At 49.3% G+C, this 15,132-nt stretch overlaps 1 protein-coding gene across 2 annotated transcripts; it reads right to left on the minus strand.

Annotated features, from left to right (window-relative positions):
• Positions 1-655: 655 nt before the first annotated feature.
• On the minus strand, positions 656-9,015 carry RAB39B (RAB39B, member RAS oncogene family). 2 transcript variants are annotated; one of them, XR_011728570.1, is made up of 3 exons: positions 8,207-9,015; positions 1,204-4,233; positions 656-999 (listed from the first exon to the last, which is right to left on the minus strand). XR_011728570.1 is itself a non-coding variant. In XM_071757496.1 (2 exons), exons 1-2 carry the CDS (start codon positions 8,419-8,421, stop codon positions 3,807-3,809), a joined length of 642 nt encoding a protein of 213 aa, XP_071613597.1. In that variant the 5' UTR covers positions 8,422-9,015; the 3' UTR covers positions 656-3,806. The 2 variants fall into 2 exon arrangements, 1 of the variants encoding a protein (XP_071613597.1); XM_071757496.1 differs by having other exon boundaries at positions 656-4,233.
• Positions 9,016-15,132: the final 6,117 nt, after the last annotated feature.

Consider the following 15,132-nt stretch of genomic DNA (forward strand, 5'->3'; position numbering starts at 1 on the left):
GCAACTGCACTGACCTAATGCTGGGCATGGGGGTGGGACAGGGAGAGGGGACAGAATTCCAGCTGGAATTGCTCCCTAGGCACTAAAGGTATCTGGCCTGGGCAGGGAGGGGGGGAGATGGCTGTGGCCACCATTGCTTGGTTTGGGTGTTTGTGGGTTTTTTTTTTTTCATTGATGCCAAGTAAATAAAACCCCACAGCTCCTCAACAAGAACTCAAGCTTCCCTATGAGCTCTCCTTGTCCAGCATTCTCCATCCTTGGCTGTGCAGGCTGAGTTAGAACAGGTTAATGGGCAGGAGCTGTGACACTGCCCTGCTGCTGCCAGTGCCCTCCTGGAGGGACTAAGGGCCTGGGTTTGGCTGCTGCTGCAGAGAGCAGGGGGGTTGTTTGGGGGCTTGTTTGGTTTAGAGCAGGCAGGGTTCCTGTAGTTGCTCTGTTTCTTCCCCTGGCAGCTGTGAAGATCTAAGGAGTGGCCTGCAGAAGAAAATACCCAGTGGAGGCTGCTGCAGGTGCCTGTTTAGTGCCTGTTATATACAGTTTTATATACAGGTGCCTGCCTGGGGTACTGGAGAGGTTTGGGTGGTCAAGAGCTCACTGGTAAAGCACGGGGAGGGGGAGAGAAGGGAAAAAAAAAAAAAAAAAAAACCCACTGAAGTTTCTTTACAAGTTTTGAATTCACATTATCACATGGTAACCGTTTTGCTAAATACAAGCATATTTTCAATCAATCACATACAGACAGCTAAATACAGCAGTAATTTCACTTTTCATTACAGTGCATAACAGAAAGCTAGGACAGTGTATAGGATGCTTTTATTCTGGAGGTTCTGAGCAATTTCAATCTAACATGCAGATTGCTTTTAACATGTGGTAGAGACCACAGAAAGTTACCTTTTCCTTTTTTTTTCCTTTTTTTTTTCTTTCCTTTTGTCTTAAGACCAAGTTCCTGCCCATTTTCCTGTGAAGGGTCTGACCTGATTTCTCTACATCTCTCTTGCACTAGAAGTCAAAGCATTAAAACCAGTTGTTAGAAAAGAATTCTTAGCATATCCTATAAGTTCTTCATCTTAGAAAAAAACATTCCAAATTTTGTACAGATGAATCTACATTTCCTATATTTTAATAACCTGTCTAGAAAATGCAAGGAATTAGAAAAGGATGTATATAATGATTTCTCTATCATTTAATATAACCATTTATTACCTCTAAGTAGTTAAGACTGCATACATGGTCTCCTGTACTGTTCCTCTTCAGAATTATGACACTTGTATTTTTAAAGCCAACATTTTCTCTGAAGGCCTGAATGCATTTCCTCTTGCAGGCTTTCTGGAATTCTTCTCTGGGAGCAGTAAAGGGGAATATCCAAAACCCACTAAACAAAATATTGGCTGTCTGATGAACAGTGATCTTTCCCCTGCTGGTCAGGTTCCTGCACAGAGAATCAGAGCATTTGCCTATTGCTAAAACACCACTTGAGCCAACTCCTCACTCTCCCTTCAGGAGAGCTGCTCACACCTCCTGGGCAGCTGGACCCTGACAGACCAAAGCCCTTTCCTGGTGGACTGTCCATTCTAAGACTGAAGAAACTCACCCTTTCCTACCTCTTTGTCAAAATGTGACCAACAGACCTGCTCCTAGCAACCCCTGCATGCTCTGCCTCACTCCTCTCCAGCTGTGCTTACCTGAAAAGAGATTATGCAAAGAGAAATTTTATTTTACTTTATTTTTTTTCCATCTTCAGAGTGCTCAACTTGACCACCACTGGAATTTACTGGGTTTTAGCACAGTTTTTGCTGTTTATAACCTCTATAGATGTGACAAGCTTACTATTACCACCCCTCTTTTCCTCCAGTTTGCTCCCAGTGCCCTCCCAGCATGGCTGATCCCCTGCACAGCCCCAGAGCTGATCCTGGACCACTGAAAATAAAAAAATGTTATTAATTTTCAGATTTTTGGTTGTTGGTTTGGTTTTTGTAGTTATCTACAGCTTTAATATGTAAACCACAAGATTTTTTTCTTCCTACAGAGTCGCCTATGTGGTGCCAACTGTAAGAACAGGTTCAAAGGGAGGAATGGTTCAAATGGAAGAACTCTACAGCAATCAAGAGGCCCCACACTTTCATAGCCAGGGTAGCTTAAAAAGCCATAAGAAGTATTTTCTTCTTCTCTACTTAGAGGCCTAAATCAACCATTAGCTGCTTCCCCTGCTTTTTTACCTAATCCCTCCCTCCTGCCCATTACCAGTTTGGTGTATAAAGCTTGCAAACTTGAGTAAAAAAAAAAAAAAAAAAAAAAAAAAAAAAATCACTATAGGTCTTTTTGTTTGCTTTTAGTAGGCTGAACTCCCCTGGTTTACCCTGTTACCCTGCTGCACACCAAAAGCTTAAGCTAAAGGAGTGGAAGTGATCCACTCCAGTGGTCAAGGGCATTCCCAGAAACCATCCACCTCCATCCAGCTTTTGCAGTGTGGCCACCACACCATGATGCCCACCCTGAGACAGAGCCTCTTTTTGTCAAATTAAAGTCTGGAGGAAAACAACTTTTTTCTTTTTTACTCTGGAGCTTGTCTTCTGGCTTTCCCTTTCAACTGCTCAGACACTTTTGGTGTGTGCTCCCCCTTCCCTTCTTCCTCAGAGGCCAAGAAAGAAAATGACACTTCAGCAGCAGGAAGTACTGATGGAAATTGTTCTTTCCATGCTCTTTAACTTATCTAAAGGCAAATCTCACCTTTTAGGATGTCTGACGCACCTGAGTTAAGCTTTTTGAGTTGTTTTTTTTTTGTGGGTTTTTTTTAATTATTTGATTTTTGTTGGGCTTTTGGGTTTGTGTTTGGCTTTTTCCCCTTCCTTTCCATTCAATCTTTTGACCTGGCTGGTAGGACACCTGAAAGGTCAGCACAGTGCTGTTAGCAAGACAGAAATGTTGGTGTGTCCCTGGCTGCATCACCCCAGCCTGAGGATGCCATGTAGGAGGACGTGGTACTCTCTTAATGCTCTTGATCACTGAATTCTATTGGGAAACCCTGACCTCAGGGTGCTTTCAGGTACTCACTTAGGCAGCAAATGCATAAAAATGCATTGGATAATTACTACTGGAGCAGGAGTTGTCACTTAGAATCCCAGTTCAGCACAGCAAGAAAAGCACTACTGGCAGAGGGCAGGGAATAATTTAAATTACTGCTCAGGTAACTGCTGTTTTTCCTCTTTAAATCCCACAGATTATTCTTTGCTATTGAATTAGGCTCAAGAACATAAGAAAGGAATTTCAGAAGTGTGCATACCATGTCAGTAAACTTCCTGTGGAGGAAAAGTTTCCATATGAGGAACTGGTACCTGTGCTGGCTTCACAGCTTCCTGCTAATAAACAGCTGACACAAACAAAGGTGTCCTCTGTCTTTCTGTCTGCCTGTCTGTCACACTTCTCAAGTAGCCATACTGTGGCTGCAACACCCAGCATGGAGCTGTGGATTTACTGAAAAGAGGAGATGTACAGTACCCTGGCACATGCCAGCCCATCCAGCTCTCTCGCCCGTCTGGTGCAGCCCCTCATTGCTGCTTCCTGCCTCCTCACAACACCAGGCACCCTCCCTCACTCTCCGTTAGGTTTGTAGCCCCCAGTTCTGAAAGATTCATTGAAACAGAACATTTCTCTCCGGGGGGGGAGGAGGGGAATCTGTTCTGGTGTCCAAAACAAGGTGGGAGGCTGTTCACAACAGGAGTGTTGCTCTCCTTTCTGTCACACCGAGTTCACTTAGTAAAGTAGGTTTGGTTAGTAGAGTTCATCACCACTTGCCTCACTAGAAGAGCTCAGCACAAGCACCTCCTATCTGATTTCACCACTTCTTCTGAAGAGTGCACTACGTTTGGGACAAACCCACTCTTTACCCCTTCCCATCCCTCCTGGATTGAAATGTCCCCCCTTTTAACAAGCTCATATATATCTCGAGTCAGGTCAGTGAAGGCCTTCTCCACGTTAATGGCATCTCGAGCAGAGGTCTCGATGTACCTCATCCCATAGGCTGCTGCCAGTTTCTCAGCCTCGTGCCTGGTCACTTGTCGTTGGGTGTCAAGGTCACACTTGTGACCTACCAAAACAAAGACAATCTGGTATGGCTGGACGTGCACCTTGGTCTCCTCTAGCCACTCGTGGACGTTCTGGAAGGACCTGCGGTTGGTAATGTCAAAGAGGAGGAGTCCACCCACCGAGTTCCTGTAGTAGGCTCTGGTGATGGACCTGGAAATGAATGAGAAACAACAAAAAGCATCAGTTAGAGCTGCCTGGGAAGAAGGGCTGAGTTTAAGGTGGGGTTTTGCTTGTTTGTTTCTCCTGAATATTATTTTTTTGTTTTCTTAATCCAAACGTAGCCCTTCTGAACATCCATCTTTGTTTAAGCAAGCAGTGTCACCACCACCCTCTCTACCCTGCAGAACACAGGGCAGGGGAGGCCACTCAGGCAATGTCTTCCTGCTCTGAGCTCATGCTCTCTGGAGCTTGTCATTCAAAAAGACAGCTAATCCTGGCTTAAACATTTCATCCTTGGGTAACTGTGCTACTGATTTATTAAAGCTCTGTTCAGAATCCCCACCACCACACTATTTTTGGTCCCTGTTGTCTATCATGGATTTCTGTATGCCCTTTGCTGTAAGGCTCAAGTGTCCCATCCCCAACCATGCACGTTCTCTGGACACCTTGTCTAGCCCATGGGTTCAGGAGCACTGTAACAAATTCAAGGTTCATTTGTAACCAAACACCCAACACTCTCTGAGGGGGCACAAAACAAGGAGGATACAGATTTGGAAGGCTGACCCTGGGGCTGTAACTCCCCTCCATAAACCCAAGGCCTTGGCACAGGGACATCCTGGTGCTTTCTCCCACTGTGCCACTGGGAACCTGCACTGCTGCTGGTCTTGTTCCTTCCAACAACATCAAAACAGTAACCAAAAAAGACACACACACCCCCCCAAGCCACAAGAGCTGAAAAATGGAGCACATCTTCCACAACTCTCCCAAGCAAGGGCAGACTGCCACCCATCCAGAAGCAGCACATGACACCACGAGGCTGAGCAGAGCTACAGTTCAACTACTTCTGCACGTGGAAAAACCAAGAAGCTGTAAAACTGTGGGGTTTCTGCACAGTCATGGATTTGTTCTAAATCCAGAAGCAATAATCAATTCCAGTCCCTGGAGGAATTCATACTCAGGCCTGAACTTTCCTTGCTGGGAACACATAAGCACATTTTCCCCTTGGGGACAAGTCCTTTTTTTGAACTCACAAGTGTGGTCTAGGGGTTATTGTGTGTTTGTATCTAGTGAAACTGCCCCAGGAAAGGATGAATTGGAGTTTTCAAGGATTGCTTTATCAAGAGATACGCAGTGATGGGTGAAAATCCACAGCCAAAACTGAAGACAGCCAGAAGAGATGGGGGGAGGGAAGATAGTTGGCTGCACCCGGGTAATTTCTCCTCTCCCAGTTATGTGGCTGAGGGATAACAGCAGCTCTGTACATTTGGCACTGAGGGAATTAGAGCTGCCTTTTGCTCTCTAGCCAGCTGCAAAGAGATATTGGTGCTTTGAATTCACCCCCACGCTGTCACAGGCATTTCTGCTTCTCCCTGGTCTTTGGTGCATCAGCCCTGGCTCCTCCTGCCAACATCAACAATGCCTCAGGTACCAGGGAAAGCCATGACAGGTTCCAAGCTGAACACTGCTCTGAGATAAAACAAAGTAAAGGTCTCAGTGCCTTTTCTTGAAAGCTTTTTCAGACTCTTTTCCTTCCTGACCTGCAGGAAGCACACAACACTGCCTTCAAGCTGCATGCTACTCCCCAGTTCCCTTCCAAGACACCCACCTCCCACCATGCTCAAAAAAGAGCAGTTTGGGTATTTTCACCTATTTTGGCCAAGTTTTAACATCAAGGCATTGCTTCTGTTTGGCATGGTGGGGACTCCTGTGCCCACAGCTACTGGTATGAGCCTTCCCCCCCCAGCCCAGGGAGAGCTGCTGGCCGGAAGGAAACTGCTCTTCTATCAGTGGTGGCACAGAGTCCTGGGGACACAGTGCTGCACATGCTTCTGCTTTTGTTAGCATTACACAACAGCACGTTTCAGACAAGGCAGTCACAGTATTTCAGCAACCAGAAATGGGCAAAACCTGCTGGATCCAGGCAGAACTGGACCATGCTCATCTACATCTCCAAAGCAGCCTCAGTGCTGTCCCAGGCAGGATGTTTTTGGGGTGTGATCTGACAAAAGAGGATGGCACGTATTTAACTGTAATTTAAGCCTTAACTGCACGGAAATTGTTTCTAATTTATGGTGAGTGAAAGAGCTCACAACAGGGGTCAGGAAGAGCAGAAATGCAGCACAGCTGCAGAGCAGAGACTGCCGACAAGGTGTCTTCAAAATAACCACAGTGGCTGCTTCTCTGTGGGGCAGCTGTTAAAGTGCACAAGGCAGACTGGAAATGCTCACATCAGAGAACCCTGTGAAAAAGCAGATCTCATTCTTGCAAATTTCCTTCTTAAGAAATTCCCTGTGCTATGATAAAAAAGTTGAAGGTTCTGGAGAGCATCTGCACCATCGTGCTTCTTGCCTCTGCCCACGAGCCTGAGAGGCTTCAGCTTATTCCAGTAGCAATTACTGCTTGCCTTGTGCCAAGAAAAAGAGCTTGCAGGAGCAGCCCAGGGGCTTGCTGTCTCTAGAGGGCACAATTTGCCACAGGGCTAAAGGTGATCTGAAAGGGATAAACACAAAACAGACTTTTTGCCTGATTATTTTTTTTCCCCATCATTTTCATGCACTATAAAGGCACCTGAGTTGGCTGACTTCCCTCTAGATCTTCACATTGGGAATTCAAGCCTGTGCTCTAGCAAGGGCATTTCAAAGTTGCACAGTGTGTTGTGGGGTTTTTTATGTCACTTTTGTTCCTGCCCCTTGCACTCTTCCTGCCTTTGAATGCTGCTGCTGCCTGCCCTTGTGCTGAAGGTCGCCTGCTCATCATGCTTACAAACCCCAGAGCTGGGTTGGGTCAACCCCCAGCACTAAGGGTAAGCAGCCTCCAGGGCCACAAACTTCCTAATGCCTGAAAGCAAGGAAACTGAAGCCATCCAACAGCTTTTGCTTTTCACAGCAAAAGCAGGAGCAAGGGAGCACCCAGGAATGTTTTCTACAGCCCTCAGCCCGAGCTCCAAAGCTGGAAGCTGATGCAATGCAAGCTAAAGCACCTCCTCTCTCAGCAGAATAAAGCAGCAGCTCCTTACCCTGAAAGGCTGCAAGGTGGCAGAAGAAAAAAAACAAAACACAAAAACCAAACCTGTCAGTGGCTAAGGACCAAATACTGCACATCCTGGGCCAGATGCCAGAGACACAGATGTGAAGGGAGGAGGTGAGAAGGGTGGGAGGTAGTGGAGGTTTCATCCATTGAATGAAACCAAAACATTCCCCAGCTGAGTGATTACAGCAGGCGAGGAGAAGCTCAGGGAACCTGCGTGGAGATGCAGAGCAAGGAAAGTGCTCCCAGAGGGGGAGGATGGAAAAGAGGATGAGGGTTAATAAAGATGCTAAAAAAATACAAGCAAAGAGGGGGGAGGAGGGGGTACACTGAGGGTACACCCCTTCCAAATGAGTACTGTCTGAGCACCAGGCATTCCCTGATGACACCAGCCCCCTGTTCAGCTGGGGCTGAGCCTGTGTCAGCCACAATTGATGTTCTGACCCTGCAGTTCTGTGGGAAAGTCTTGGCACGGTCCCACACGCCTCCTTTCTTTTTCCTCCTCAAGCCTTCGTTACTATCACTGCACCTCCCAAGCCCTCTAGAAAGCACCTGCCCTCCCTGCACGGCCACAACCGAAGGGTTTGTCACAGCCTTTCTCTGTCCTACCCACAGCTGATCTCTGCTGTAACCGCAGAGGATCAGACCCCATATTCCATTGCACTCGGCCACCCCAGATGTGCGTTCAGCTGCGGAACATCCCGCGGAACACCGAGGGAGGAGCAAGTGCATCCTCTGATGCTCACACAACTCCCCAAAACATCCCCAGCCCCCAGCGCTGCCTTCGTGAGCGGGGTTTGCTCCTTCACACCTCCACGCTACACATCCTATACATCCTGCACGCGGCCACTGGGGGGGTGTCGACCCCTAAATGGCCGCGTATAGGATGTGTACAAGCTGTGATGCTCGGCCCCACCAGTCCCCACCCCGGTCTTACCGGAACCGCTCTTGCCCGGCCGTGTCCCAAATCTGCAGCTTGATCCTCTTGCCGGGTTCGATCTCCACCAGCCGGGAGAAGAAATCCACCCCCACCGTCGGGTCGGAAATCTGGGCGAAGCGTCCTTCGGTGAAGCGGCGGATCAGGCAGGACTTGCCCACGGTGGAATCGCCGATGACGATCAAGCGGAATTGGTACAGCCAGATGGCCTCCATGCTGCTGATGCTGCTGCTGCCGCCCGCCCGCCTCAGCGCCTGCCCGCCGCGCCGCCCATCCCCGGTCCGCGGCTCCGGGGGCGGCCGCCGCCTCCTCCTCCTCCTCGCCGATCGCACCGCAAGGCCGGGCCCGGTGATGCCCAAGGGGCCGGCCCTGGCTACCTGCGCGGCGGTCGAACCGCTCAGGCGGGCCCCATGGCCGGCCCGGCACCCTCCGTCAGCGCAGCATCCCTCCCAGTCCCGGCCCGGTGCTGCGAGGATGCCGAGCGGGTACCGGTGGCCGCCTCAAGCCCTGACGGTGCGGCCGCCGAAGATGCGGCAACCGCTTCTTGAGGGCCCCGCTCGGTTCCCGTTCTCCCTGCTGCGATCCTGCCCTCCCCTCCGCCGGTACCCGTCGGTACCCGGTGCACGCAGCCGGTGCCGGGGCTGCGGGATGGAGGCGCGGCCGTGATGCAATGGCGGCTGCGTTCCTACCGCACTGCCGGGAGGAGCCGCCACCCCCGAATCGCGGCCGCTGCGGGAGCCGTGCAGGGGCGGGGCGGGGCGGGACCGTGCGGGGCAGCGGGGGTGGCCGGGGGGGAGCCCGGGAATGAGGGGGACACGGGGCTGGGGGGGAGCCCCAGGGTTGTGAGGGGGAGCTGAGCCGAGCCCAGGGCCAAGGAGGAGCCGGGCAGGCAGGTGCACCCCAAAGCGAAGGGGCAGAGGCCACAGGAAACCTTCCCCAACTCTTCCCGCAGGACAGGAGGGTTGAGCGGGGCACTTGGCACCTTTCCGTGTTCCAAACCCTCGAGTCTTGCTTCAGGTTCCTCACCACTGAGTCAGGGGCTTCGCATCGCAGTGACGGCTCATGGGGGCGGCACAAGGGCTCCTGGCGCTTTGGGAGAGCCTCTGCACCACTGCCCTGGGGCACCTGCACTGAGCCGGCCTTATCTGGAAGGGGACAATGGTAACAGTAAGGTGTCCTACTGATAGACTCATGGGATCCAGCATAGCCACGAGTACAGTATCAAAAATTGATAGTTTCAGACATCGGATGCCCAGGAACTTAAACCCCACAAATCTTAACAAATCCATTTTCCCTCACTCTGCTCGAGCAGGTTCTTGGGTCTACAGGGCCAAGCACAGTGTTCAGGAACCTGAGCAGCTGCCAACATCACACAGTGAATACATGGATACCTCGGGTTCTAAAGTCCTCCTTTTGACCAGGCTGTCCCCAGTCTGTCCCAAACAGGCAGCACAAGGACACACTCACCTGGCTCTGTGGGATACAGCTGAGCTCGAGCACCTCCTTGTTCATCACTCAGCAGTGTCTTGATCTCTGAAAGGGAAAAAATGAGCATGTATAGTTTTAAAAGCAGTGACTAAAACGTGCATATTAAGTCAGACATTAAAAAAAAAAAAAAAAAAAAAAAAAAGACTATTGACACTTTTTCTTTTTTCAAATTATGAAAGTGCTGGTGCTTTGGGTTTTTTTAAGTACAGATTGTTTCATGAAGAGTTCCTCCTGCATGGCCACGATTGAAATAAACACATTCACGTTAGATCCTTAAAAACAAAACAAAAAAAAAAGGGCATTTATGTAGATATGAGATAGTTAGCCAGCCTGCAAATCAGACTAGGACATTAGAGAGACCATTTCAAGTCTTGAGGAATAAATGGCAAGGAATTTTTTCAATACCCTTTGAAATATAATACCTTTATTAAAAAAAAAAAATCACAACCCCAAAAGATCCTATTTTAAAGTACCTCAGGACAGGAAAGAAAACTGATGAAGCAATCTGCACAGCATCAGAAACTGCCCAACTGAAAAATATTAAACCTATAAATCCAAGTTAGGAGTACATTAACCAGTGACTCATTGCCAGCAATGCTTTGTGGGGATCTGTTGCACTTTACTGTATGATTTCTGAGTATTCAATGCCCATTAGTTCAAGCCCACAACAAATTGTGGTTTCTCTTAACTGGTTTTCTCCCCTCCCTGTGCATGCACACATGCTGCCACCTCATTCCATTTCTTCCACAGCTCTGGCTGTACTTCAGCAGGCACCAGGCAACCCACATCCAGCAGCATCTCCAGGAGGTATCTCAAGGCAGAGGTGCTGGGGAACACTTCATGGCAGTGACATGAGCTACAACAGGGAACAGCCAAAGCACCCTGGCTTGTAGGGCTATGAGGAGCTGAGGAGATCACCAAGGAGCCCAGGAAATGCTGTTGGAGCTGGAGGAATTCCTAGAGCATCAGGGACCTGTTTTGCCCAGCAAATAAATCTGCAGGATCCTGTGATGCAGGTAATATTTCCACCTTCTCTGAACACACACACACACACAGATGAATACACACTGTGGCTGGGCAGCCACAATATTAATTAGCAAATGAGAAGGTGTGAGAAAATGAGATCCTGGGAGAGCCTTTGTTCTGGTATTGTTTTAGAAAATGGAAAATCTGGTGTCTCAAAGAGAGAGACTGAGAGTAACCTAGATTTGATGGAAAAGCAGGTTTGTTGGCTGGGGACAGGCTGCAGGAGCTGAAGAAGCCAACAAGCTGATGCTGGGAGCCACTTCCTCTGAGGGCTGTCAGCAGCCCTGGGCTAAGGGCAACCCCTCAGCACTCCTTCCCCTGGCTATGGGGGTGATTCCAGTGGGGCCTCTTTCTCCTCACACCTACGTGGGCTGGGGGAGAGCTGCCTGGGAACCACCTCAGCACAGAGAAGGGCATGGCTGGACCATGTACAGAGGCCAGGCTCCTGCATCTACTGGGTGAACTGGTGGGACTCCACCAGCAGGGTCCAGCCCAGCTGCCTGCCATGGAAACCAGTAGAGGTGAGATGGTCTCAAGGCCAGCAGCTCCTCTCCACCTTAAAGCCCAGGCTTGCTATGGCTGGCCACAAAGAGAAGGTATTGAGCCATGGTCAGGGATGGCTGGGAGCCAGACACCCCTCCTGGACACCAGCCCTGTGAGTCACAGAGGTAATTCCCTCTAAATTTGTGCAGTTATGGTTTAGTTTTACTCCAAAACAAGCCAGTGCCCTTTACACCTGGCAGATGGAGGTTGAATCCAACTCCACGCCCATGGCAGCACTACAAGGAGAGTGCATCAGCTCTGTGTGCACCATGCAATTTTAATGCCCTTTCAGTTTCCAAGGATACAAAAAACAATCAATCAGCCACAATCCCTGGCTGCAGGGCTGGCTGCACAGGAGCTGCCCCAGCCAGCCCATTCCTGCAATGGACACGTGCTGGGGACCCAGCAGTGCAGTCAATCTGCAGGGTGAAGTCCCCAGCCCTCAGGGGTTTGATTTCCAGTCCAATCCAGCTGCTCCTCACTGCAGGGATAAGCTCCACCCAAGTGGAGCCCAGTGAGTGTATGCTACCAAATGTGTCAGAACCCACGGGCCAAACACCAGGGTGATGGGAATGCTGAGAACATGGCTGGGTAACCACACATAGCAAACAATTTATTACCTAGTTCCAAAAAACCTCCCTGTCAAATTAGGCCTGTCCAGGAGATGTGACATGGATACAGATTACATTGTTGACAGGGACCCAATAGTCCCCACAACCTGCTAGCTGTAAAACCCAGGACAGGGGGAAGGTATTAGGAGACTTAATGCTTATTATTTACCTGATACCCACAGTTAGTCAGGGTAGTGCAGACAAGTGTAAAGCCAAGGGCACCACACAGTGCTCAGGAACTGACAGCAGGCACTGAGAGGGTAATTTAGGACTTTGTGATGAGGTGACAGCCTGAGAGCCTTCAGCAGCAGTAGCAGGAGGGAAGCACAGGCAGGGCTGGATGCCAGGAGGCACACGGTGAAGCTTCTGTCCCACCTTGGCTTTTGGCCTTTTGTAGTCATGGATTTCTGTGGCAGACTGGCAGCTCTGTCCCCAGGAAGCTTGTCTAACCTGCCTCCCCAAATGCCAACCTGTTGGCAAAACACTTTTAGTGAGCAATGGAGTACTGCACACCAAGGCAGCTCCAAGCATCCTGGTTGGGGCTCCAGGGGTGGCATCCTGCAGATGACTGGTCCCCCAGTCTCACAAGGGGATCAAATCAAAAGCAGTGCAGCAGACAGACACAGGCTTGATAAATATAGCTATGGCTGAGTGATGCTGTTGTCCCACTAATGGTTCCCCCATTAATATAAGAACACATTATCTAAATGTCTCTCCTACATTAGGTGTCCAGGCTCCCTCTGTAGCCAACAGAGAGAGGCAGGAACATCTTTAGAGCTATTTAGCCCACTCAGCTTGATGAGCTGAACCATCTTCCACCACCACAGCTCTCTCTCCCTGGGCTATAGGGGAACAAAGGGCCCAGCAGAGAGCACCTGCCCAACCTCAGAATGCCCCAGCCCCTGAGCAGGAGGTTCTGCTGAGAAGCTTAAAAATGCCACAGAGTTGGGGCTGCAAAGCCAGCCAGGATCTGTGATAATGGGAGAATGTGGGAGAGACACCAGAAACTTCAGAAATAACCAGAGAGGCCTCTTGAGTCAACAGCAGTGCTCCAGGGCAGTGTTAGCATTTGCTTTGCAACCTGAATGGACAGGGAAGATTCAGCTCTCATACAGTGTGATCCACATGGGTTGGACATGCAGAGAGGACAACCTTGTCCCTGCAGGTGACAGGGCCACCCTCTGGTGCCACACAGCACCCAGATGATGTAGCCTCCAGCCCCACCAGTTTGTGCGTGGAGCAAAGAGTCAGCTGGGTTTCTGAGGAGACATAAAAACATTTGTAAAATGCTTCCCAGTGACAGTAAATTAGACATCAGCTCACTACTATGGGATGGCAGAGTCCAGATGCAAGTCCCAGTGTCTGTCCCAGTGTGATCGTGATCACATTAAAAGGGTCATGAGTTTACCAGTCAAAAAAGGGGGGGCTCCCATCAAGAGAACATTATGTCTGCCTGAGCCTGCCTGAATCCAGGAACAGATCCTCCACTGGGGATATTATGTCCTTGTAGCTGGTTCAAGTCTTCCCAGGAAAGGAACAAGATCTGCTTAGAGCAAATAGAAGCCATTACAATCAGGATAAATTAGTAATGGTGAGTGGGAGAGAGAGGAGAGGAAAAGAGGTTATTGTGATTTTTTTCCTTCCAACAGAGCGGGGTCTGAGCTACTTACATTGCCAGAAAACAGCTCCCTAGTTTCCCCTCCAAGCCCAGAGCTCACACTGCTTGCTTGCAGCTCAAGAGCCACTTTGGATGGTTAATAACTAGCAGGATGGCATTACGGGTTGTTAGATGCATGAAATCTGATTTCTGTTCTTACTGGCAGCATCTCAAGTTTCGTGGCAGCACAGGCAGGTCTGTAGAGAGAGAAAAGGCAAAATATAACTTGATTTTTCTCTGTTCAGCACCACTAAACACATGCCTTTTTAATCAGAAACTCCAAAGCCTAATAAGGACCTAACTGTGAGGGTCCTGATGGTGCTGTAGGGGTTAGGACTGTGGCTCTCTAGTGGTGTTTGTTTTCCATTTTGTAAAATACAGAATGCCAAGCAATTCACTAAACCCTGACTGCAGTCCTGGGGAATAAAAAAACAAAAAAAAAAACCAAAAGGAAAGTGACCAGCAGGATTGCCTTCACACTCAGGACTCCTCCCTTTCCTCCAGTTTAGCTACTCTGGCTCTACGATGGAGCCCAGACACAAGTCCAGCCATAATATGATTTCACAGCATTTTAAAAAGCAAATATCTGCCTGCTCAAGCAGGTCCCTGTTTCAAGTGACTTGCAGGGAAATGACCAGACCACCACAATCTCCTCTCCAGCAGGAATGCTAACCCAAGCCCTCTGCCACAAACCTGGTGGTACCAGCAAATTTCACAAGCTCAGCCCCTGCTCCTGTTTGTGTTTTCCTCCACTCCTCCCAGGATGCTGCTGCCTGCCCACATCTTCACTCACCTTCATTCAGATTTACTGTCTGACATGAGGCATTTCAGCTGAGTGAACTGGAAATTAATGCAAAATCAAAAGGAGATTGGATCTAGGGCTGTCAAACTCTTGTAAGGCCCCTGGAGAAGACACTTCCAGCTATCCACCAGACCCATTCCTCTCCCAGGAGACAGAGAACTCATACAAGCCATTCATAGGAATTTCTCCATGGAACTCCAACCAACGTGTTCATAAGGGTGGGAGAAGTTGGCCAACACCCCAGAAGTGGGAACAATCACCCTGGAATTGCCTGCTCTTGCCCAAACCACCTTGCTACAGGTCAGCCATCTGCTCACAACAGTCCAAGAGCTGGTACTGCAGGACCAAATCATACACAGAGTCCTCTTGTGGCCCCACAAACTTCACCCTGACCTCTCCTGAGTGAGCAAATACAATCAGGAAACTGCCTGGTTTTTTTATTTTTTTATTACCCAACTCATGTAATCACCTGGCAGAGCCACCAGGACAAGGAGCCTCCCAAAAAGTGCAGCTCCTGGAAAAAAGTGACTGTTCCTGGCTGATCCTATGGGAAGGGCTTTGTGTTTCAAGAGCTTTCCACCCCTGAGAGCAGCAGGGCTCCAGTAGCACTTACCATACAGCATCTGTGCAAATATATTTTGGCATGATGAGCCTCCCAGAGTCTCCCAACAACCTCTGTGACAGCACTCAGGGGGAGCATCTCCTCCCAGGCATCTGTTTTAACAATAACAGCAGGAGACCAGGATACCTGAAGGGTGGAAAGTAAACATGTGGAAAAGAAAAAGGATTAAGCCATGAA

This window comes from Heliangelus exortis, chromosome 14 (genome assembly GCF_036169615.1).
Source record: "Heliangelus exortis chromosome 14, bHelExo1.hap1, whole genome shotgun sequence".
NCBI classification, from domain to species: domain Eukaryota; kingdom Metazoa; phylum Chordata; class Aves; order Apodiformes; family Trochilidae; genus Heliangelus; species Heliangelus exortis.